This window comes from Abramis brama (genome assembly GCF_963993115.1).
Source record: "Abramis brama genome assembly, chromosome: 18".
NCBI classification, from domain to species: domain Eukaryota; kingdom Metazoa; phylum Chordata; class Actinopteri; order Cypriniformes; family Leuciscidae; genus Abramis; species Abramis brama.
The window spans coordinates 3,235,072-3,262,459 of NC_139980.1; the positions used below are offsets into that span (position 1 = coordinate 3,235,072).

At 38.3% G+C, this 27,388-nt stretch overlaps 1 protein-coding gene across 1 annotated transcript in view; it reads left to right on the plus strand.

Annotated features, from left to right (window-relative positions):
• Window positions 1-2,031: 2,031 nt before the first annotated feature.
• Window positions 2,032-27,388, plus strand: part of rngtt (RNA guanylyltransferase and 5'-phosphatase) — a 118,020-nt gene continuing 92,663 nt past the window's right edge. Inside the window, exons 1-5 of the mRNA XM_084091038.1 lie at window positions 2,032-2,385; window positions 3,486-3,595; window positions 3,679-3,782; window positions 4,552-4,640; window positions 21,239-21,314. Of these exons, the coding sequence (XP_083947164.1) occupies window positions 2,322-2,385; window positions 3,486-3,595; window positions 3,679-3,782; window positions 4,552-4,640; window positions 21,239-21,314 (443 nt within the window). The 5' untranslated portion in view covers window positions 2,032-2,321. The remainder of the gene's footprint in view (window positions 2,386-3,485; window positions 3,596-3,678; window positions 3,783-4,551; window positions 4,641-21,238; window positions 21,315-27,388) is intronic.

The following is a 27,388-nucleotide window of genomic DNA, read 5'->3' on the forward strand; positions in this document are numbered from 1 at the left end:
GTGAATAAGAGTCATAATAGTCCAGTCATTTTAAGCCAGAATGGGGGTCAACCTTGAACAAATTGCAACAGAAGCAAACTCAAATGATTTTGTATCCTCAATATGTCCTGAGTAAGGAAAAAAGCCCCGAAGAATCCCATTAGGGGAAAGTTTAGAAAAAGACCCAAATATATTCATACGCCTATTTATTATTTTTCTTACGTGAATAGAGTAACATTTTTAACCTTTAGATATCACCATGAGTTGATTACTTACATCAAGACAAACAAAAAATGTATTACAAGTTTTTTTTAAATTGTTTGTTAACATGGACAAACGATGCATAATCTAATTACGTATGTGCTAATTTGCATAAATACCACAACAGATCTAAACATTGGGTATAGCCAGGTGAAAATGTCTTGTTGAATCTTGTTGACACATAACAGTAAAATACTTAATGTTAAAGTCTGAATGGAGCCCATTTAGGCTACCCATGAGCATTAATACATAGAGGCAGGAAGAAGTACTTTAAACCAGCCTTTATTAATTATTATTGCAGAGATGGGGTTTGGGGCTGGGTCTGTGGGACTGTTTCTGGGGATTCACTTTTCATTTTACCTACCTTTTGTCTTCTGCATTCTCCTTACCATTGTCTCCTGTTCTTCCCTCAGACGCGTCCCCCAGAAACAGGCCCACGGACCCAGCCCCAAACCCAATCTCTTAAAAATTAATAAAGGTAGCCTAAATGGGTCCCATTCAGACCTTAACATTAAGTATTTTAAGTAATCAACTCAGTAATTTTCATGGTGATATCTAAAGGTTAAAATGTGTACCCTATTCACGTAAGAAAGAGAATGAATAGGCGTATGAATAGGCTATATTTGGGTCTTTTTCAAAACTTTCCCCTAATGGGATTCTTCTGGGCTTTTTTTTTCCTTACTCAGGACATATTGAGGATACAAAATCATTTGAGTTTGCTTCAAATGTCAGACGAGTGTTTTAAATTGTGCTGAGCAGCTTTTATCTGGTGGCTCAATAGTAACATATATATATTTATGTATAAATACGTGCATATTTATAAATATCCACATTAGTAGCCTAAAGCGCATATAGATATATGAGAAGGGGCCATAGGGTAAGATGATATATTTTTTTTCTGAACAAATATCTCATCTCAGCAGTTTTGATGAATGGCTACGCTGTTTAATTTGGTCATTTCATCTGAATATCAACATTTGTGAGATCTAGTCAGCCGAAACCGTTCTGAAGTTAATTGATCTAATTTTGTGTCTCTTGAAAAGAGGCATCATGTTGAATATCAAACTTTTTTGTGTCTATTTGTTCATGAGAAATTTGGGGAAACATTGGTTTGCATTTGTGGAGTAAAAGTTGTAGCTTTTATTTTGAAGTAAAAATATAAAATTAGACCCTTGGGGTAAGATGGGCCACTCATATTTGGTCAGAAGGCCCCCAAGTGGCATAGTGTTATTATTTTTAAATTGAATAATCAATGGGGTTATTATTCAGTACACTGAATATAAATAATTCATATATTTCCATGACTTAAATGTATATGTCAGACATCTTTGCTTTCATTAAATATGTGAAGTCATTCAATTTGCATTCATAGTGTTGCTATTACATATCTTTAATTAAAAATGGTCAATTAAATAAATAATATTCATATGCCTATATAAGTCACAGCATAATTTTACCTTTCAGATGAATCTCTTTAACTGGGATTCTGCATCGGTTACTCAATTATTATCAACTCATTTGTGAAAATAAAATGTATAGAGTAGTTGATTTAGTATTTTACATTAATAGCACTTTAAAAATATTAATAAGAATTATATTAAAAGTAATTTATACATGCCTTACATATCCCTCTTTTAATATTTGACATTGTGTGCTTTAACAACTAAATTAGACTCTATCTATCTATCTATCTATCTATCTATCTATCTATCTATCTATCTATCTATCTATCTATCTGTTCGTATATGTATCTATATGTTCGTCTATCTATCTGGAGGTGTAGCGCCCCCTGCTGCCCGCCTGGAGTCACTGCTCTCGGTTGTAGATGTAAGTAACGCACAGAACTGCGGGACAGTGAGCGTGGGGAATATTACTGTTTACTTCTGAACAGGGTTTGGGAAGCGCTCGCCTCATGAAAGTTATCATTTCTACCGCACGGAGCTCTTGATACAGCGGGTTAACGCCAACAGCACTGGGTGTGTGTGTGTCAAAGGCCCAGGCAGCGGCTCACAGAAGCTCCTCCAGCCCGCCCGACAGGCTTGAGCCCCGGGGCAGCTGAACGCGGAGTCCCGCTCGAGAGCATGGCTCAAACCGGAGCGCCTCCTCGGTGGAGGAACTGTCCCAGAAGAGGACAACCTGTGGCTGGTGAGCATATACCACAATGTTGTCAACAAAGCTGCTCTGCTAATCCGAACTCAGTCTCATTAATGCAATGATTCAGTTTCTTAGAGTTATGCTATTATGGAGAGCATGAATGCACTCAATCACTGAACTGTGCGACTGCAGCTTCAGTGAAACCAGATTAAACTGCTTTCAGTCTAACAGAAAGCTACCGTTAGCCTGTGCTTGGTTATAGCACTGACCAGTGCACTGCGTCGTTTGCCAAAATTAACCAATGATAACTTTCCCTAAATTAACTAATGATGACTTAATTTGCGTGTGTTTTAAAATGGGTGCATGTACGACGTCAAGATACATACTAGGGCCACTCTAAACTTGTTTGTTGGGTCTGGTTTTTTAAATGGAGTGGCTAGCCAGATTAGCTCGCTACACGCAGATCAACACAATTTACGTCACTGGACAAGAAAGAGGCGGGAGCTGCGTGTTCGAATTCTACTACGGCGAGGGCTTGAATCATGAATATTAATCACGCAATGTTACGTTCGGCCTCCTGATTCGCTGAGAGCCAGGCGTCGGCAGGATTGTAACGAATCGCACTACTTGAGTATTAATATTAAAGAGATAAGACTTCAACTTGTAGTGTTTTGCACAGCAGCGGTTTCTAACCTATTTGGTCAGCTGAACAGTTCAAAAAATTATTTAAATGGATGTATTCCCTGACATTTCATGCAGTGTTCTTACTTTTCCTTGAACATTTATGCTTATGGTTATTTTTTTGGCATCCAAGATCAGAGGAAAGTATTAAACTTAAAGGAATAGTTCACTTAAAAATGAACACAAAAGAAGATATTTTTAAGAATATTTAATGTTGATGGACCACATAGACTTCCATAGTAGGAAAAAACCTTTGTGTTCTGTTCAGCAGAAGAAAGAAACTCATACATATTCCTTTAAATGTGCTATATGTCATGAATATTATTATTAATACCATGGTATTGCCACCCGACACCAACATTGTACTGTGGTACCACATAAGTACTTTCTGTAAAGATTTCACTGAACCAAGCCATCATCGTCGTGAGTGTCATGACGTGAACGTGTATGATGATGATTTCTCTCTTCAGGTAAATTTCTGCCCATGAAAACCATGCTTGGACCTCGGTATGATGATAAAGTGCCTGAGGAGAACCGGTTTCATCCCAGCATGCTGTCCAACTATCTCAAAAGCTTGAAGGTACATGGAGGTTCCTCTTAAACGCATCTGTAATGCTCTTGTTCTGACTGAGTTGTGTTGATGTGATGCTCACCTGTCCGCAGGTGAAGATGGGTTTGCTGGTGGACCTGACCAACACCAGCCGCTTCTATGATCGAGCCGAGATTGAAAAAGAAGGAATCAAATACGTCAAACTTTCCTGTAAAGGGTATGTGAACCTCAGCAAATTAATACTGTGTTTTTTTTGTCCCTTGCATCTGAAATGTAACAGCGCATAAGAGAAGATCCCAGCATGCATGTATACATTTAAGAAATATTTGCATGCATATACTGTATGTATATTTATATATAATTTAATATAATAATAATTTTTTTCTTAAATATATACATGCATGTATGTGTATTTATATATACAAAATAATTTTACACAGTACACACACACATATATAATGTAAACACAAACTTTTATTTTGGACGCGATTAATCGTTTCACAGCCCTAATATATAAGTTAATAAATAACCAAAACATGGCATCTAGTTAACATATTCAAATCACAAAAAAGTTATCGGGTTACAATTGTAAACGAATTTGTCTTGTTTGTCTTTTTTTTTCTAACAACCAAAATAAACATTTTGGAAAATGTAAGAAATTAGGTTTTAAAATAATATAATTTGTATAAACTTATTTTTTTGATACAATGAAATGATAAAATACAATAAAAAACAACAGTGTTTTTAAACAGAATTAGAAGTTTTATTATAACTAAATTGTATAATGAATTAGCATGAAAGCGTGTGCGTGCTCAGACTGCCTTTTCATTTGAATCTTAGTATGAATAGACCATCATGTGTCACTTTTATTCTGTGTGAACATGGGTCAGTGGATGTGTGTGTGCCACTGGAGCCTCTGCTGTAGCTGACATGCTAGTGTTGATCTGTCATGCTAAAATCATGTCGTGTGTGTGTGTCTCGTTCAGCCACGGTGAATGCCCCACAGCAGAGACTACAGAGATGTTCATCAGACTGTGTGAACACTTCATAGAGAAGACGCCCACCGAGCTCATCGGTAAGACCAACAATTGTTATTCCAACAATTACACTGTGTACTATCTAGTCCCGACGCAACATGCAGTTCTTCTTGCTGAAAGTACTTTATGCTGATTTCCAGTGTCCAAGAGTTATTTTTCTCACTTGAGGATCAGACTGCAGTGTATTTTAAAGTGCCCCTATTATGTGATCTTTCATGCAGTGTGTAATACAGCTGTTTGTAAACGTAAACAATCTGCAAAGTTTTAAAGATCGAAGTGCAGATAAATGGAGTTCACAAAAGAAAGCCGTGATTCTGACCTGCCTGAAACGAGTCGTCAGTATTTCCTAGGGCTGGGTATCGGCAAGGGCCTCACGATTCGATATGTGTCACGACACGATATATCATGATATATTGCGATACGATACATATTGCGATATATTGCGATACTTAAAAAAAATTATAATTAAAAAATAATAGAGTTAAAAATACAACTTGCTGTGTGGTATGTGTATCACATTATATTGATAACTCAGCAGAAAAATAAAAACTTCCATTCCAATTTATTAGCAAAGCTATTTGCACTGCACTGAACAGTGAACACACTGAAATGTATGAAGTGCATATTGTGTCACTGAACACTTTTAACTAAAAATGAAGATCCCACAAAATTTATAAAATTGAAATTTCTTCTGTTGAAAATAAAAGTTATTTTGATGAATGTTTATCCAGACAGACAGTATATTTTCATACTATGGAAGTCAATGGGGAACAGCAACTGTCTGGATAAACATTCATCAAAATAACTTATTTTGTGTTAAGCACAAAAAAAATAAATTAATACAGGTTTGGAACAACATTAGAGAGTAAATAACAGAATTTTCATTTTTGGTGAACTATCCCTTTAAGGACGGTAAAGCGGCAGCATGTTTACTATTAGGCTACTGTCTCTTTAAGACGCGCACTCAATTTCCTCTTAAATGTTTGCTTTCACTTTAGACATAACCAGCTGTGTTTATGTAAACCTTGTGAGTGCATATTTGACAGTATTAGCGCAATAATACTCAAATGTAACAGAATCCAGGCGCTGTTTGACAGGCTTTCAGTGCCTGTGAGCTTCGCGAGTACGCGCCAGGGGTGGACAAAGTACACAACTTCCTTACTTGAGTGAAAGTAGAGATACTACTGGTCAAATATTACTCCGTTACAAGTAAAAGTTGTAAAGACCGATTCTTACTTAAGTAAAAGTACAGAAGTACTCGTTTTTAAAAGTACTTAAGTATCAAAAGTAAAAAGTAAATGTCAATGCATTTTTTTATTATTGTTGCATTGTTGAATGTAATACTTACAGTACCTTATGCCTCTGAATCTACGCCTGCATACCCTCATATCAATATCACATTTATTTCTAGAACACAGTTCCAGTAGTGGGATTGAATATGAAATTGAATAAGCGCACTCAATAACGTCCACAATGGTTTAGGGCCCAAATGGCTGTTCCCTCAAATAGTGCCCTTGGCTTAGTTTTTTGGCTTTGACGTCAACCCGACTTTCATTTCCAACCAAAATCCAACGTCTGTCCGACGTCGGGTTCTGACGTAAATCTGACTTTCATTTCCAAACCAAAATCATCCCCTGACTGACGTTACTACTTTCTACTCAAGGACCTTGACAGAAACGTAGTGGAGTAAAAAGTATGATATTTGTCTTTCAAATGTAGTGAAGTTAAAGTAAAAAGTTTCCAGAAAAGATAACACTCAAGTAAAGTACAGATACTCAAAAAGTGTACTTAAGTACAGTACTCAAGTAAATGTACTTTGTTACGGTCCACCACTGGTACGCGCTCAGAAAAGCACATGTTAAAACAGCGCATCAGCAAAGGAATGAAATGTTTAACCGGCAGGGCTTTAAAGCACATGCAAATAATGAACTTTTGTGAATTGCAGTGTCCCGTGAGTGTAACTATTTCTGCATTAACGTGTGATGTGTATGTACGTCGCGTTGTGCAGTGTGTTGAGACGGAATGCACTGTAACACGATACTACGATATTTCTTCAAAAGCAGATCGTGGAGACATTTTAATCATCCATTATCAAAAATAGTGTTATCGCACACCAAAGTGCACTAAGTTGGCTCTGCAAACTGGAGGCGATCACATTTTCCGCCATGCTCGCTCCCGCTTGGCCGTATGAATGTATCTGACGTTAATCTGTTAGCTTTGTAGATGGCGAGTCAGCGATCTACAGGAACTGAGGAGGTCGTTTGACACACAGAGGGATTTGATGAAATGTTAACATCATTTTAAACCTGTTTAAAACTTAAAAAAAATGTTTAAGTATTGATATTAGAGGTTGGAATATCGATACACTATCGTGAATAAAATGATCATGATAGTTAGCTGTATCGATATTTTTGCACAGCCCTAGTATTTCCAGTCTTACTTCTTTCTTGAACCTACATTCAAACACTGTAGTTGTAGCTGAGGCTTGAACGAGTTTGGTTCGTTTTGTTCATATCCAAAGGATGAGATTGATGGGGTCAAACCAATGCCGTAGTTACTGTTCATATCACTGTATCAAGTGCTGAGGAAGATCTGGAGCTGAAATTCAGATATGGTAAAGGGCATTTGTTTTCCGACATGGGCTGTTAGCGGTAGACCAATCACAACAGACTGGGCCATCTGACCAATCAGAGCAGAGTAGACCAATCACAACAGACTGGGCCATCTGACCAATCAGAGCAGAGTAGACCAATCACAACAGACTGGGTCATCTGACCAATCAGAGCAGAGTAGACCAATCACAACAGACTGGGCCATCTGACCAATCAGAGCAGAGTAGACCAATCACAACAGACTGGGTCATCTGACCAATCAGAGCAGAGTAGACCAATCACAACAGACTGGGTCATCTGACCAATCAGAGCAGAGTAGACCAATCACAACAGACTGGGTCATCTGACCAATCAGAGCAGAGTAGACCAATCACAACAGACTGGGTCATCTGACCAATCAGAGCAGAGTAGACCAATCACATTTATTGTAGGAGACACTATAGTTTGACACTAAAGGCCACTGGTTCAGGGTGTGTAGTAATTGAATGCACGTGTCGAAGTGCGAAGGACATTTTAGAGTTACTGAAAGTGAAAATGATGTGCTAACCAACACATTTAGAGCCAGCCGGAATATATTTATTATTTAATATTAAACAGAAATAGAAACCAAACCCAACAAAAAAATGTCCTTTTGCTTGTTGCATCTCGCTCACTGTGTCACATGATGTTTGTTTAGCACACGTGTTATAACCACCCCAGAAATAATTTAATTTATAAATAATGTAACCATTTAAATGGATTTTATATCATTTTAAATCAACGGGTTTGCTTTTTAATTGTTATAGCCTAAATAAATTAAAATCATCAATACACAAATGAAACGTCTTTTCATAAGTATTTTCTTAGTTTTCATTAAACTAAAATGAATGTGGATTTAATAAGGTCTGATACGCGTTTAGATATATGATATGATCAAGACAAGAATAGATGTATGAGAATGACAGTAGAATTACATTACATGTAATGCTTTGAAAGATTATGTCTGAACCATCCAGTCGAGTGATGACAGTCACTCATAATGACCTGATGAATGAGGCATCATGGGAGATCAGTGACAGATGCAGACGTTATTGAGTCAGTGACACACAGCAGTGAACTCTCTGAGTAATTCTCATCAGTGCTGAGGTGAGATGTGAAGTGCAGAGGTGGCGGAGTGTGGCATCTCAGGCGCTCATATTCACAGTGACTGAGCCAATAACAAGCAGAAGTCACAAACCAGATGAAAAATGACTAATTACTCATTAGATGCTTTACTAAGTTTGGGGTCGGTGAAGTTTTAATGTTTTTGAAGTCTCTACCTGTCATCTATGCGATCAAAAATACAGTAAAGTTCAGTAATACTGTTACAATTTTAAAGAAATGTTTATTTTTTTCATTTTTTATGTGAATAATGTCATTTATTCCTGTGAATTTCCGCATCATTACTCCAGTCTTCAGTGTCACATGATCCTTCAGAAATCATTCTAATATGAGGATTTAATGCTCAAGAAACATTTCTGATTATTGCTGCTTCATATTTCTGTGAAAACCATTTTTTTCCAGGATTCTTTGATGAATTGAAGGTTTAAATGAACAGCATTTATTTGAAATAGACATTTTTGATCAATTTAATGTGAAAAAAATCTTGCTGACCCCAAACATTAGTTTAAATTCAGATATAGCAGTAAAAATTGTTTTTACATATTGAAATATTGGTAACACTTTACAATAAGGTTCATTAGTTACAGAGGTGGACGAAGTACACAACTTCCTTACTTGAGTGTAAGTATAGAGACTACTGGTCAAATATTACTCCGTTACAAGTAAAAGTTGTAAAGACCTATTTTTACTTAGGTAAAAGTACAGAAGTACTCGTTTTTAAAAATACTTAAGTATCAAAAGTAAAAAGTAAATGTCAATGCATTGTTTTATTATTGTTGCATTGTTGAATGTAATACTTAAAGTACCGTATGCCTCTGAATCTATGCCTGCCCTCATATCAATATCACATTTATTTCTAGAACACAGTTCCAGTCGTGGGATTGAATGTGAGATTGAATAAGTCACTCAATAACGTCCACAATGGTTTCGGGCACCCAAATGGCTGTTCCCTCAAATATTGCCAATATTTAATATAAAATATTATATATCAAATATTTAAAGTTTTTGGGCTTTTAGTATGAATATGTTAACCTTACTGTTATCTATAAGCTAGTGTGCTCCAAAAAAGTGACAAAAGTCGCATTTAGAAAACCAAACCCAACGTTTAAAATGAAAATCAGGTTTATGTCAGAATCCAATGTCAGATTGACGTTGATCTCCAACGTTGGACAGACGTTGCATTGTGGTTGAAAATGAAAATCGGGTTGATGTCAGAAACCAACATCAGTCGGGTTCTGACGTCAACCCGACTTTTATTTTCAATCAATATCCAACGTCAATCAGATGCAGGGTTCTGGCGTCAACCCGACTTTCATTTCCAACCACAATGCAACCCCTGCAACCAAAATCATCCACTGACTGATGTTACTTTCTACTCAAGGACCTTGACAGAATTGTAGTGGAGTAAAACGTACAATATTTGTCTTTCAAATGTAGTGAAGTCAAAGTAAAAAGTTTCCAGAAAAAATTATACTCAAGTAAAGTACAGATACTCAAAAAGTGTACTTAAGTACAGTACTCAAGTAAATGTACTTTGTTACTGTCCACCTCTAATTAGTTAACTACATTAGTTAACATTAACTAATAATGAACTGCACTTATACAGCATTTGTTCATCTTTGTTAATGTTAATTTCAACATTTACTAATACTTTATTAAAATCTTGTTAACATTAGGTAATGTGAACTGTGAACTAACATGAACAAACAATGAACAGCTTTATTTTGATTAACTAACATTAACAAAGATTAACAAAAACAGTAGTAAATGTATTGCTCATTGTTAGTTCATGTTAGTTAATACATTTACTAATGTTTAATAAAGGAACCTTATTGTAAAGTGTTACCGAAATATTTCCCATCTCTGTTTTGTACTGAGGCCCTGATAAAGTTTACTTTGTGTTTGTGATTGTGCACATTGAGCTTGTCCTGTTGGAGGCGCTCTTGAGTCGCTCAGATCCTGCTAAACGAGATGAGGCTGAGAAAGGAACATTATGAACGTCATTGTTATCACCACGGCAACAGTGTGATTGACACTGCAGGGAACATGTCTGAGCTCAGGGCAGCAGAGGAACACATGTGAAGCGCTGGATTACTCTTATTGATTATTCATCAGGTAAATTAGCTACACTTCCAGCACGGGACATGATGCATTTACCCTGGAATATTCTTAATTCATCAAAGTACTCTAGATAATTATTATGTTTGCAAGCACTTTAAACAGGCAAAAAATAACACGATCCTGTAGACTTTCACTGAAGGGCTCACGAGTCGATGAAAAGACAATAATTATTGATTAATTTGAATGTAACATTCAAATAAATAAGCGGGCTGCACAAGTCATGTAAATTAAACTGAAATGTATGTGTGATTTAATATCGGATTGTGATATCAAAGCAAAGGTTGCGCTGTATGTTTCAGTGTGTGTTTTACAGGCGCGTGCGCAGCTTTCAGATGTGTGTTTTCAGATCAGCTCGGTTCACAGTCAATACTTCTTCTGCAAGCGCTGTGAGTTTAACTAACACACATCTGGGAACATAATGTGCACCAGGTTCTCTTACTTATTCACATTTACAACATTTCTGTGGACAGAAGTTTACAGCATTTCAGCCAAATCTGCCAAATTACAAGATCTGAATCGTAACTTGTAGTGTTGGTTGGTTCTCGTAAAGGTTGATCACCCTTGAAAGTAAGTGTCCATTAGCGGTAGAGTCCTCGTTCTGTGTGTCTGGATGCTTCATTGCAATAGCAACACGAGACATTTTCATATGAAATGATAATACACAATATACACTGATGAACAAAAACATTACGATCAAACACAGGTGAAGCGAATATCATCTAACATATAAATCATGTCGTATACACAGGCTTCTTCGAGATTGACACCCTTTGTCTAGTTTCCAGTTCTGCTCACTCTGGACGTTTGCAATCAAGGTGCATCATGGGATGCTTTTAAATCAGAAATGGCGACCGGCTTTTCTTCCCTATTGACGTATACCAAGTGAAACAGCTTAACAGGGGGAAAAGGGACACACGGGACAGGACTTGATTTCGTCCATTGGGAACTGAGTGTATGTGACTAGAGGTGCAGTTACCAGTGATAAGCTCCATTAGTGCAGCGCTGTATGAGGCACTGCTCACACACACGTCAAACCAAGCAGCGAACCCAATGCAGAATTCATGATTGCATAGATTCCTGTTGAAATGAACTGATTTTGACTGAAATCTCACTGTGAATGTGACTGGAGGATGCTGGAGGGGAGGGACTGAAGTCAGTCTCGGATGAATGTATTGCCCAGCCGTTGTACGCATCATCAGAGAAGAGATGTCATTATGAGGGGGCGGACATTATTTATGCTCTTTATGAGGGCATAATAATCCGTATAAATCAGTTATAATAAACACAGCAGTATTCCAGTTCTTAAAAAGTAAGAATTGTCAATTTTGATTTCGTTGTGACTAAACCATATGGAAGGAGTCCATTCTCATTTAAAAATATATACAGTACCAGTCAAAAGTTTGGAAACATTACTATTTTTAATGTTTTTGAAAGAAGTCTTTTATGCTCATCAAGCCTGCAGATAAAAAACAAAAAAAAAACAAAAAAAAAAACAGTAATATTATGAAATATTATTACAATTTAAAATAATGGTTTTCTTTTTTAATATACTTTAAAATGTAATTTATTTTTGTGATGCAAAGCTGAATTTTCATCAGCAAGTACTCCAGTCTTTGGTGTCTTATGATCCTTCAGAAATCATTCTAATATGATGATTTATGATCAATGTTGGAAACAGTTGTGCTGCTTAATATTTTTTTTATAACCTGAGATACTTTTTTCAGGATTATTTGATGAATAAAAAGTAAAAAAGAACTGTATTTATTTAGAATAGAAATCTTTTGTAACAATATACATTACCGTTCAAAAGTTTGGGAACAATAACTATTTTTTTTAAAAGAAATTAGTACTTTAATTCAACAAGAATGCGTTAAATTGATAAAAGGTGATGGTAACGATTGATATTGTTAGAAATGTTTTTATTTTGAATAAATGCTGTTTTTATGAATAAATGCTGTTAACGTTTTACTCATCAATGAATCCTGAAAAAAGTATTCCAAAAAAATATATTAAACAGCACAACTGTTTCCATCATTGATAATAACTGAGTATCAAATCATCATATTAGAATGATTTCTGAAGGATCATAAGACACCAAAGACTGGAGTACTTGCTGATGAAAATTCAGCTTTGCATCACAAAAATAAATTACATTTTAAAATATATTAAAAAAGAGAACCATTATTTTAAATTGTAATAATATTTCATAATATTACTGTTTTTTTTTTTTTTTTGTTTTTTTTTAACTGCAGGCTTGATGAGCATAAGAGACTTCTTTCAAAAACATTAAAAATAGTAATGTTTCCAAACTTTTGACTGGTACTGTATATATAAATTGTAGTTTTGTAAAGAAATGTAAACTTGTATAAAACTATTTTCAGGCATATAAGCGTTTATATCTGAAAGTTTTTAAATCCGCTGTGAAAAGGAAGTTGCGCGAGTCTTTAATTTCGGATATTAAAGTGAAACAGCTTCTGGAACAAGAACAAATGTGGGCGGGGCTTGGTTTTGTCAGTTGGGAATTGATTGGATGGTTGTGGTTTGCTATTGGTGGATCTCATGTGAGTGACAGGTCGTCGTCGTAACTAAACCCCTGGTCAGAGCCTGACTCCACCCACTGGCAATATTTGAAAAATGCTGGAAAAGTGGGCAGACCCCAGCAGAGGGAGGGCGTGCATCTCCATCTCTCTGTAGGCAAGGGCGTGGTTAGCTGGTTCCCTCTGACGTCACGGGGCACCACAACTTCCAATAGGAAAATTCAACTGCAGTAGCCACCGTTCAACCTGAAGAGGGCAGCACTCAGACGTTTTTACACCATATATTGTAGCATTAAAACACTTTAAACCCAAATGTCAAAAAAATTACTTGAATCAATGAACAGCATTAATAAAGCCCCAGTCTTACTGATCAGTAACTAAAAAAGGTTGTTTTAGGGTTTAGTTACCCTTTAAAGATTATGAGTGAATTTGACACAACAATGATGTGCACGGATAAATCATTTAGAATAAACACTATAAAAAAATACGAAATGCCAGTTTAGATTTCATGCTGACTTTAAGCTGGTGAGAAGCGTGCAGACGCGTGTGTGTTTGCGGATTAGCAGAGGTAATTATTCTCGAGGTTGAGAGACACCATGATCATCCCTCGATGATGTGAGCTGCGATGAATGAACTTCAGGTAGTTTACTCTCAGGAAAGCAAACGTTTTGTCATGCCTGGCGTGGTTTCATCAGTTGTAGGAAGGTGTATGTATGTAAAATTGTCACATGACTTGTGAAGCGCTGTGGGAGTGTGAAGCGTAGCGCTGGCGAAGAGTAGCGAGCGCTTCAGTTTTCAGCACTACTCTTCAATGAGAAATGTAAGACTTTCATCCTGGAGAAATGTTCTTTATATACATGTACGGACTCCCAATATATATATTAGGTGTCTTTAACTACTTTGAACGTTTTGCTAAACACTTATGCTGCTAATGAGATGATTATTAGATGTTACAGAAATTAATTACATGCAGGTATATTTAAATATATATATATATATATAAGTATATGTTGTGCTTTTACACAAACACCAGAAACCACAAGCACCACTCAACCTTGCACAGTTTTTATGTTGTTTGATGCAAGCGGTTCACATACACAACCTGACTCTGGCTTTAGGCATCCACACACTACAAGATATTAGGACTGATTTCTCCCCTTCCGACAATCCTAGGTAACGTCCTGATAATCTCCATGGTTCTGCGGATTATTTTATCAGATTTTCCTCTGGTGTGTGAGGTGTGTTAAGAGTGATTGAGTCCGCTCAGAAGAACTGTTTTAGGTATAGTGTGTGACTTAACAACACAATGCTGCTGTCAGAAGGCAGTGATGTGACCACACTGTAAAACATGCCTAGTTTTTACAGAAAAGACCAAAAATGCTACTGTAAAAACCTGCTTATTGGCTATCTGCAAGCTATTTTACCATATCTGGCGATTTGTGTTACATTTTAGTTAGTGTTTATTGCATTATTTTATTGCAGTGTGTCACCCTGACACGTACATGAGTATTCGCCATGTTTTATGGACAGGCTACTTATGATGAATTACCATGTGGCTTTATATTTAACCAGTACATTTACATGTTATCAGTACATTAACATACAAAGCAGAAATGAATAGTTCAAGTTAACTGGTACATTAACATTATGGGCCCTATCTTGCACCCAGCGCAATTGACTTTGTACCAACGGATGTATCATTCCTATTTTTGCACCTGCGCACAGCGGACTTTTCCCTCCACAGACGCACGTCTGTAAACTAATGGCGCTTTTCCATTACCAGTACCAGCTCGACTCGACTCGCCTCGCCTCGGCTCGCTTTTCGCTCCGTTTTCCATTGCAGATAGTACCTCCACAATAGTACCTGGTCGTCATAGCGACGCCGCAGGGAACTGCCGTGACTTAATCTTTTACGCGAGACGCGCGAGACACACCCGCTACCCACACACACAGGACAATGGAGGAAATCGAGTGTATGCTGTTTTTGGATGTTTTTGTTTTTGCTGTTTTTTTATTCAGGATACTCCGTCTGGCGCATGCAATGATGACGCAGTGAATAGTGACGATTCTCTCTGACCAATCAGCAGTCTGCAGTGTTTTCACGTCACATTTTAGTATCGCCTCAGCTCGCTTAGAACCTCGCCGGAGGTGGTACGAAAAAAAGTACCTGGAAGCCGGTACAGTTACAACTTTTACACAGTGGAAAACCAAACAGAGCCGAGGCGAGCTGGTACTGTGTAGTGGAAAAGCGCCATAAGGAATGAACTTGCGTTCCCGGGGGCGGTTCAGCGCAAAGAGGAGGCGTGTTCTGGCGCAAACGTTCCCTGGTGCTATTTTGCAGGTTTAGAAAACAATTCCGCCCCAGACCAGGAGAAACCGAGTCTAAAGTCAGTGGCGCGCAACGCATGTTATTCAGATGCTATTCTAAGAGCGCATGCTTGGCCATAATCAATGTAGCGTGTGCACAACGCAGTCAGGGCTCTACAGTGCGAGTAATTCACTCGCATTTGCGCCTAAAAATAGTTATGTGCGAACTTGAAAAATAATTTACGAGCACAGTGCGCGAGTGACGGGCTGTTCTCAATACACTGAAGACAACAGCGCGATGAAGCGAAGCATAGCATTGATTTCACATGGAAAGCAAGCAAGAGGACAGGGTCGCAACTGCGTGATGTGAACATTTGATGACGTGCTTAACTTTATTCAAATGGAAGCGACGATTCGCAACCATTGAGCCAATCACTGAAATAGTGTGGGAATGTGCGGGAACTGCTGGATTTTAAGTGAGAGAGTCCTCCCAACAGTGCTAAAAATAAACGTGTGAGAGCGTGTTATTGGCTATATGTCATGTTATAGCCAGATATGATGACGCTACTGCAACACGCGCGACAGATGAGCGATCTATTCATCAAGCTAACGCGCAAACTGCCGCGAATTAAAGTGAAAGTAAGTCGTAGACGCTCATCACACAATCATATTCATTAATAGTAAAGAAACGAAATGATATTAGGCTAACGGTTACCAGTGCTGCTGTCGCTCTCTCCTATCGCTGATTTTGAAATGAGCTTATGATGATCATTTTATTGATCTGGTCATTTTGGTGACGTGAACTAGGCCTACATTAAATCTGCATATAACGCGGGAATAGAAGATCCGATTTAGTTTTGCGAAAACACACAATGTGACTAGGTGTAAATGGAATCGTTTTGATCAGTAAAAACGCATGAAATCGTTTTGATCAGTAAAAACGTATGCAGTGACCAGGTGTAAACAGGCGCTACACCATAAAAAAAGTAAAGTAAACACTTAGTGAGCTAGATACGCAACACAGTATGAAGCCTATAGTCATTATCTCAAAAGACCAAGTGCAAAAAAAAAAAAATGAACTCCCGCACACTATCAATAGGCCTACTTGCAAATGAGTATCAAAATTTTATTAGCAACCCACCAAATTTTATTTTAATTATGTCCCACCAAAAGACCAAGTGCATAAACTGAAGTTACGACCAAAATAGTCCACACTGAGGACCGGAAGACGACAAAAACTCATTTTTGATGTAACTTAATATAGGCTACTGCAAGTACTGCAAAGGAAAAAAGCAAGCAGGCATTTGTTTTGTTTTTAGCACTTTATACTTTATTGAGGTGTTCATTCTTGTTATATATTTTGAAGTAGGTTAAAATAATAATTGCATAATTATTAAACAGGTAACGTTAGTTCACCCAAAATAGAAAATTCTGCCATTTATTAATCTCCATCATGTCGTTCCAAACCCGTAAGACTTTCACTCATCTTCGGAACACAAATGAAGAACTTTTTGATGAAATTGAGAGATTTCTTTCCCTCCATTGACAGCCTACACAACTACCACTTTGATGCTTCGAAAAACGTTCATAAAAAGATCATAAAACTAATCCATATGAATTGAGCAGTTTAATCAACTTTTTTCACTGTGCTCCTATATTTCTTTGTGTGCTCCTAAATTCTTTCATTTAGGAGCACATGTACTCCTTGGGAAAAAAGTTAGCGTAGAGCCCTGCGCACATACACTTTGCTTCTCTCATCTACACACAGACGCAGCAGTTCTCATTTTTAGAAAACCATACATTATTACAAGGAAAAATATTACCACACGAGGGAAATCATTGTTGTGTCCATGAAGATGTGAAAAAATAGGCATAAATCTAGCTTACACATTTACCCAAATTATTATACGCCTGTTTAACCGAAGCTAATTTGGGTGTGTTTCTCCATCCCCAATGTCACTTCTCTGTGTTTTATGGCCCTGACGAGAACGTCGGTCTCCTCGGCTGTGAACCGCTCCTGGCGTGCGTCTGGCAAATCCGCCGTTATAATAGCAATCCGCCATGGAACAAGCGCCTGCTCTTAAAGGGAATGTGAGATGACGCTCTGATTGGTTTATTTCACGTTATGCCGAAACCACACCTATGAGTAATGAAGCTACTTCAGACCAACCCATTTTAGATTTGCGTCGGATCCGAGATCCGCCCACAAAGCTACTTGCGTTTCAGATCGTTAAAATAGGGCCCAATATCACTTAATGAAATATACGGTTAGAAGTTGTAAAATATGCAGATACCAATAAATATGGAATACCTGAAACAGTATTTATTGCTCTGAGTTTCTGGGCACCGCAGATGCCTGTTTTTCACTTTTAAAACGATGCGTCTTTTACAGTCCAGGTGATGAATCTGACCTCAGTGCTGCAGCTAATGGCAGATCACTGTCGCTTCAACCCTTTCAGAGCGTTTCTGTTGTGTTTGGGAGTCTTCTCAGACCACACCGTGATGCTGTAAGCGAAAAACCCTCTCGGTAGATGTTCAAGTGTATAAATAACACAGTAAATCCCTACAAAGACGCCCATCAAAGCCCCAGACATCAATGGAGTTGAGCATCTGTGGAGTGGCTTAGACTTCGCTGTCTGCATCAGTGTGCTCTGAAAGTTTTTTGCTAAATCACTATCTAGTGTCTGGGACAGCTGTGGGGTTTGATATGAAATCACACTGATGAGTATGTGTGTGGCATTTGCCGTGTTCGCCTCTGATGAAATCTTTATTTTTCTATTGCCAGAGGATATAATCCCAGAAATACCAATACAGCTGCACCCGTGTGAGAGCGCTTCGATAAGAAATCTCATTTGGTGATACTTCGTCCGGTCATTGTAAGTGTAAATATGATGTTCATGTGAAGGCAGATCAAGAACTAATAGACATTTCACTTGGTTGAATCTGTTCATTTTGCCATCATTTGACATTTTGCAAGTGTCCACTTTGGAAAAAAGAAAATATTTCCTGTTGTTGCCTATGATTTACTAATAAAGACACTTTATCAAGGTCTGTAGATAATATGTGAAATTCTTTTCCACTTCTACAGATGAAAGGACAGTTTCACTCCCAGGGGAATGAGAGATGGTGTATGTCTTATTGGAAACGTTTCATCAGGGCACATTATTATGTTATTATTCGTAATGTTTCATCAAAATGTAATAACTCGCGCCACCTCTGAAACGACTCTTATTTTCATCTAACCTTTCCTAGACTGTGCTGGCTATTGGTTAGTCGACCAGCAGTCAAACACAGATGCAGGACAATAAATGTAAACCCTTTTCTGTGTTCGGGATCATCTGAGTTTGTCTCTGTTTTAGCTCTCGTTTAGTTCTGTGACCTAGTTTTCAGTTGTTTCCATGTGTTTTCATTAGTTGATCATCAGTTGCTGTTATTTTCATTGATTGGTTTGTCTATTTAAACTCTGAGTTTCCTGTAGTTTGTCAGTTCTCATGAGTTAGGTTTGGTTGTTTAGTTCCTGTGTTTTCTGAATATCTTGAGTTCTCTGTTAAATAAACCTTTGACTGCTGCGATTAGATCCGTTTCATTAACTATACTGCAACCCCACCGTGACATTACGTTGATTTCTGCATAAATTAGTCATCTTTTTTTTGTTTTTTTGAGTCACAACATTAGACTAAGATCATATGCTCAAACAAAATTGGGGAAAAATACTCTAACATTCAAAAGTTTCGGGGTCAGTAACATTTTTTACATTTTTTGAAAGTCAACGTCACCAAGGCTGCATTTATTTGATCAAAAATACAGTAAAAACGGTATATTCTGAAATATTATTACAATTTAGAATAGAATTCTATGTGAATATATTGTAAAATGTAATTTATTCCTGTGATCAAATCTGTATTTTCAGCATCATTACTCCAGTCTTCAGTGTCACATGATCCTTCAGAAATCACTCTAATATGATGATTTGATGCTCAAGAAACATTTCTGATTATTATCAGTGGTGAATATAGTTGTGCTGCTTCATATTTCTGTCGAAACAGTGATACCTTTTTTTAGGATTCTTTGATGAATAGAAAGAACATTATAACATTGTAACATTTATATAAGTCTTTATTCTCACTTTAGTATTTCATTAACTTTTAGTATTAACTAAAAAATCCCCAAACTTTTTGAACGGTAGTGTATGTGAACCCTCAGATTTAATAACCGGTTGATGGCAATAACCTCCACCAAACATGTCCTGTAGTTGCTGCTCAGACCTTCACAGCCGGTCACCTGTTTTATTGCAGGCCTTATCACCAAAGCCGGGTTGAGGCCAGGAGTGTCTGACCTTTTCAAGAGTCCCTCCATCGCATGCAGTGCCTTGACAAATAATACACACAAACAGAACAACACAGTATGAGCCATCTGATGTTATATGTGGTTTTCCTCCGGTAATAGAGAAGGGATTTGAGAGGCTTGGCTGTCTCAAATGTTGCACCTAGGGTTATTATAGTTAACTAAAATTAAAATTCTACCATAAAAATGATTTTGTGGGCAGCAGTAGCTACACACTGCGTCATCATCTTTTTTTAACTTTTTTACTACGGTTGGCAACCAGCATTAAGCCCCCCCCCTCCAATATATATAAAATCGAAGAATGATCTGGTGTGAAAACACTTCGAACTAAATCAGGCCTAAACGAAGTTTGTCTGAAGTTTTTTTTTTTTTTGGAGTTCGAAGTTGCCAAAGCAAACTTAAACCCCTTTAAACTACCATTGGTCAGTGGTGATGATGATGTAATCGGTGGGCGTGGCTCTGCGGCTCCGCCTCTTTTGAGATGTAAATCTTCTCTGGTTAATGTCTTCTGTTTCGGTCCGACGAGCTCAGACGTGAACACACTGGAGAGCCGCTTTATAGGAGAGACTAAAGTTTTAATTATAATTGAAAGCAACACTGACCCTGTTTTTTTTAAAATGTTTAATACTGTAAAGCTGCTTCTTCTAAGCAATCTATTGTATAAAGTGCTTTATAATAAACGTGATTTGACTGGAGTACCGAATTTCAATGATCAGATGCTTTCTTAACTGCTGTTTTCTCACTGATGTCTTATTTGTTGGGTTTATTGTATTATTGAGAGAAAAGTGCTAAGTACATAATCACATATTCATCTAAATGCCGCTCTTAGCAGAGTAGGCTAGGCGTCGGGATGTTTGCTAACTGTATATCGCTGAATTTATTTCCCCAAAGTTAAGAATGAAAAATAATTTCTCTGTAAGTAAATAGGGACCTTTAAGATGTCATACCGCCACCTACTGTGTTGGAGTAACTGGCGCTGGATTAATTACAATATTATTAGTGTTAATGCAATATCAGTATTTAACTTTTTAAATATATCAGTCAGTACCAATATATTGTGATGCCCCTACTATGTTCATGTGCATTAGATGGATGGCTATGGCCTTTGCATCTCACTGTTTTTCATTGCTATGTTGGATCAGTACCCTGTCACAAAAATGGCAAACTCAAAACAAAAGGCCAGCTCTATGAAAGAAGCGCTCGTAAAGCCCGTCTCTCGCCACATCCCTCTGATGACTGTAATTATCTTAATAAGTTCACAGCTATTTTCAAGCTGCGGCTGGCTTGAGCAGAGTTCAGCACTCAGTGCTGCATATTTAATATGTGTATCAATGAAGAGGAGAGCAGTCCTCCCAGAATGAAGGGCTTTGTTTTGTCATCAATTACCACTGCATCTTTCCAAAGGCCAGTGTCTAGATCCGCCCATGCACACAGACTGCATAAATAACCAAAAATGATGATATTGATTCCAGTAAAGGAGGAAAATCGTTCAAGTGCCCAGAAATGATTGGTCTGGCAGGTGGGTGGTCTGTGTGATTCAGTTTTAAGTCACTTGTTGTGTTCTGTCTCCCGCAGGCGTTCACTGCACACATGGCTTCAACCGCACAGGCTTCTTAATATGTGCCTACCTGGTGGAGAAAATGGACTGGAGGTTAGAAAACACACACGAGCACTCACCCAATGAACACACACGAGCACTCACCCAATGAACACACACGAGCACTCACCCAATGAACACACACGAGCACTCACCCAATGAACACACACGAGCACTCACCCAATGAACACACACGAGCACTCACCCAATGAACACACACGAGCACTCACCCAATGAACACACACGAGCACTCACCCAATGAACACACACGAGCACTCACCCAATGAACACACACGAGCACTCACCCAATGAACACACACGAGCACTCACCCAATGAACACACACGAGCACTCACCAATGAACACACACGAGCACTCACCCAATGAACACACACGAGCACTCACCAATGAACACACACGAGCACTCACCCAATGAACACACACGAGCACTCACCAATGAACACACACGAGCACTCACCAATGAACACACACGAGCACTCACCCAATGAACACACACGAGCACTCACCCAATGAACACACACGAGCACTCACCCAATGAACACACACGAGCACTCACCCAATGAACACACACGAGCACTCACCCAATGAACACACACGAGCACTCACCAATGAACACACACGAGCACTAACCCAATGAACACACACGAGACTGGCCACTAAATGAATCTTGTTTGGTGACCAGCCACAGTAGCTGGAGGATACCAAGCCAAGAAAACCTAAAAATAGCTCTTTTTGCACACACGTTAATTACCTAAAATATCACTCATTACAAAATAAATTAAAATATTTGGTTACACTTTATTTTAAGGTGTCTTTGTTACAGTGTAATTATATAGTTAAGTACTGAGTAATATTAAGCAACTATATGTACTTACTATAGGGTTAGGGTTTGGTTGAGGGTTGTTTGCCTGTAATTATGCATAATTTACTGTTATTACTATGGTAAGTACATGTAACTTATGTAACAAGGACACTGTAAAGTGTTACCAAATAAATAAATACCCTCATCAGTGAATTATTTGACAGACTAATTCAAACCGTAACTAAAAGAACAGATTCATTAGGATGATTTGTTTGTGCATCAGACTTCATGCGGTGTGTTTGTCTTTCTGTGCAGCCCACGAGGACTTCATGATAAAGACATTTTCTTGCCACTATTTTTTCTCTCATCACATTTAATACAGACTGCAAACTTACAAATCACACAAAATATAATTTACTCGTGTCTATGCACTAAAATGTAAGGGTAGACCTGCCACAGCCTAATAAGTACCCACATTTGTCTGGTGCTAGATGTTAATTTCAACCATTTGAAGTTTAGGGTCAATTAAGATTTAAAAAATAAATAAATAAATACTTTTATTCAGCAAGCACACTTTACATTATCGAAAGTGTCAGACATTTTTAATGTTACAAATGATTTCTATTAATGCTGCTCTTTAATAATAAACTTTCTATACATGAAATAATCCTGAAAAACAAATAAAAAACAGTCACGGTTTCCACAGAAATATGAAGCAGCGCAACTGTTTTCAACACTGATAATAATCAGAAATGTTTCTTGATCATCAAATCTTCATATTATCATGATTTCTGAAGGATCATGTGACACTGAAGACTGGAGTAATGATGCTGAAGATTCAGATTTTCTCTCACAGAAATATATTACATTTTAAAATAATGTAATTAATGGATTAATGCTTTAAAATAATGTAAAAAACCGTGTGTCCACCAAAGCGTTTTTTCACACGGCTGGTGTATTTTTTCAATTGTTTTCAATGGGAGCGCCACGTTTTTAAAACGCCATGAGCGTAAAGAGGCGCTGAGCATTCAGCGTTTTTACAGGTCGCCGAGAGTTGAAGAATGTTCAACTTTGGGTAAAACGCAGCGCTCATCACTGTCACCCAACCGTCCAATCACAGTGGAGGAGGGGCGGGACTAATACCACACCGACCAACCGCCACATTCTGCTTGTACAACGTCAATAGAGGACAACAACACGCATAATAACGGAACAAAATCATTTAAAACAAGAGCCAGAGAAAATACGTTACATTGTATAAACATTTTAATATAGAATCAACACAGAAACAAAATATGTGTGAAATGAGATACTAGTAACACTTTCGCGGATATTCCGTATCATAACAAGCAAAGTGTCTCAACCATAGACAGTAAAAGAAATGGACACAGCGACCCCATTGAGTTCAACGGAGAAAAGTGAAGTCAATTAGAAGCTCTCACTTCCTGACGGCTGAGCGACTGCGCAGACTCAAACTGAGCTTGACCACATAGATGACGTGAGCAACCCGTCTGTCTTCTAGTAGCTGTGCCGAGAGAAATCTGAATCATTCCCTTCCGAAACTTGCAGAGACGGAGAGTGTGAGTAGGAGCTGTCCATGAGCTAGGAGCAGGAGCAACTTTTGCTAAGTATTCTGATTAATTATTTTGTCGTTTTGCCTCCACGTCCCCCCGATTGCCCACGAGCTTCTCCTCCTGTCCATACGGTAATTTCTCTACTGTGCGACAGAGAGTCGCGTGGTTATGACGCAATCATTAGCCTATTTTTACAAAAATTGCTTCTACGGGGCCATAACGTAAGATACAAGGTAATGGAGCCTTTTATACATTGTCGTGTTTCTTTAGAAATAAATAATGGACAAATGGAGTCTTTAAACGCCTCAGATGTAAAGTTATTCGCTGTCAAAGTGACGCCAAAATTAATGGGAGTCAATGGATGCTAACAGCAGGCGATGGTCTGCTAATCAATGGCGGCTCCCGGGGAAGCTTCAGTTTCCGGCTGAAAGATTACCCCCTTGGTCTCAACTGAAAAAAAAAAACGCTCTCAAGCGCCCATAGCTAGGCGTTTACAGCAGAGCGCCTAGCGTTTTCAGCTGGCTAAAAATGCTTTGGTGGACACACGGCCTAAGAGACATTTTTTTTCAAAAACATTAAAAGTATGTAGTGTATATGTTAAAATATGGTTATTTTTGCTTCTATATGTTATATAAGCACGTAGTAATCTCTGCGTGCGGCCCGGTATATGAGCTCTGCGTGCGGTCTCAAGGAAACACTCAGAGTGTGTTCTGGACACAGCAATAACACGGCTGGGTCTGTCTCATCCCGAGGCAGCGCTTGCCAGCCAACACTTGGTCCCTAAAGGGGGTTGTGGGAACTTCGGGCACATCCCCGGGCCGGGGTCTCAGGATCAGGTGAGAGTATGCCAGACCAAACTCAAGGCGTAACTGTCTCTGAGGACACCATATGACCCAGGAGCCTTGGAAAACGTCTTCAGGGAGTTCAGCATCGACTGAGTGTGCTCGTTCCTGAGATGCGCTGTCACATTGACATATCCTGGGAAAAGAGATGCTCTGCACTGGGGAGAGTTTGCTCTTTTCCCAGTCGACCTGAAGCCCTGTACGGCTGAGGTGCCCTGAGCACCAGGGGCCTCATATATAAAACTTAATGTAGATTTCATCCTAAAAGTGTGCGTACACAAGATTCAGATTTATAAAAGCATGCGTACGCCAGAACCTGCATAGAATTCCCTTTATAAAACCCAGTCAGCGGAAGATTGTCCGTACATGTGCCTCTACCCCGGAATATCATTATAACGGTGGCTGGTAACTGTATGATGATTGAAATCATGAAATTACCTTAAAGAATTACTTAACAAACTGCAAAATCATATTTCTAATACATTTTATTTCATCCACGGATTGCTTTTGCCAGCTCTGCACGAGCTCGCGGCGCCACCATTGGGACAGTTAGCCTGCGTTCTGCACGCTTGCGAATCCTATCATTAACAAAGTGTAGACTCAAAGTAAATAAGATATTCATCGCAGTGTGACAACTTTGATTATAATGGAACTTTTTGAGATCATGAACTGAGCAATGATCAGCGGCAGCTTTTTGAGTGAAAAAAGCGATTTCTAGGCTAAATATAATCCGTTCAAAATTTAAATAGAAGTCTACACATAACGGTAATTGATATGATAATTGATATTAGTACGTTATCAGCTACTAATGCTGCTAATGTGACATGTTTGCCATCTCAGAGTCAGACCGCTGCCTTGTGTCAATAGTTACGTTCACATGGACACTTTTTTTCATAGTCAATGACAGAAAGCACCAATTAAAAACATGTAAAGCATCGTTTGTTCTTCATTTTGTTATTCTAGCACTCAAAACGCCTCCTGTCTTTGTCCATAAATGAAAAAGGAAATATGATATTGCCAGATGTGTCTATTGCATTTGATCACACATCATGGCAAAATTTAAAAAACTTCGAAAAGTCGAAAGTAGAAACATCCCGGGTTGAAGGCAAGAACACTTCTTTGCTTATTTCAATTCATCTCAATATCAACAAACTCTTCATGCTGGATAAAGCAAAAGTGCTCTCGTCCCTGTTATTTGTCAACTCCCATTGATCATCGTGAGACGTGATTAGAGTCGGTTTGATTTCATTCCCCCTTACAATCAGAGTCACTCTTCAAGCATAAAAATTGTGTGTTCATTTTTCAGAAGAAATTGCTGAAGAGATCAGAAAAACTCTGCTGACGTCTTTCACTGTGGAGGAAGTTAAAAGTCATTTCCAAGTCTCTGAGTCTGAGTTGTAATCTCTAAATGGAAAGGCTTGGAACAGTAGTAGGTCTGCCTCGGAGACATCTGCTGAAATTTCAATGAGAGCGCATTAAAAAAACATGTGAAGAAGTGAAGGCTTTACCTCCGTCACCTTCGGTCAGTGTTCGTGACCGTACGGGCGGAGGGACATGGCTAAAACCCTGAGAGGACAGCAGAGCAAAATATAAAACAGTGCTAGCAAACACAATCTGACTTACTCTAAAAATGCTTTTTAACTGATTAGCTTTTTCCAAAAAAGACTTTTTTTTTATGGTCTAATTTAGATTTGAGAGGGAAATACTCAAACTGTTTTTCTGTCTCATCAGGAGCACAGACTCAGTTTTGTACGTGGCTGCGAGTTCAGAAACGAAGGCTTGGCTCATGAATATGAATTAAGTTACACAATGTTGCTCTTTTGCTTGATTAGCTGACAGGCATGATTTGGAAAGAAGGCTTGGCCCATGAATATGAATTTCTTGTGACTGGACGCTTTGGGAAGTTTGCTAACCGATCAACATGACCTAATTAATATTCATGAACTAAGCAGTCTGCCAGTCAAATAGCAACGCACTAAAGTGCTTGAAGGAGACGTGTTGGATTTGCACGCTTCTAAAACCCTGACGCTGAGATAGATCGGGACTAACTAGGTCCCTCACAGCAGTGCAGTGATAACATCAAGCTTCACAGTTTGTGAAGATTTAGACATAATGCTAGTTTTGTCCCGTGTGTGAAGGCCAGCATGTTGAAGTCATCTCGAGTCTTCAGGCTTAGAGTCGTGTTCATTGTGTTTCTCTCACTGGACTTTCAATGCGCTGAAAAGTGTTCGAGAAATGACATTGATTTGATTGTTTTGAGCATATATATATAAGCCCTCACCATTGACCGCATCTCTCATCGCATGTGTGTATAAGGTTGTGGACTGCGCAGAAAATATGCTAAATGCAAATATTAGAATGAAATGAATCGTGCAAAGTTAGGATAGCAAAATAAATGTTAAAAAGTGGGAGAAAAATGCCAGTATGGATGGGCTGCATGAAATGCCCTCATCTTCAGACTCCATGAGCAAAAGCGTGCAATGATGCAGAATACATTAAACACAGCTCGACTCGCCACAGTGATGTTGTTTGGTCATTTATGAACCGCTGAGAGCATGAAACCATCAAGATTTGATTTGAGAGACATTTAGAAACCACATATCATATTAATTACTAGGCATATTATTGTGCATATGCACTAATGCATGAAAATGTAAATGTTTGAGGTTTGAGGAGTAAAGGTTGCCACTGGATCCATGTTTTGGTCCTGGAGCAAACGCAGTTGGTCAAGTGCACTTCTGTTTACTCTGGTGTTTTTAAGTCCCGCCTCTTCCACACCTGGTTCGGCTCATCGATACTTCATTATGTTCAGTCAAGCATGCTAGTAGAAAGGGCTGTGTTGTCTCGAGGAAAGAATTTAATTGTTCGAATTTTATCGTATTGCCATGTG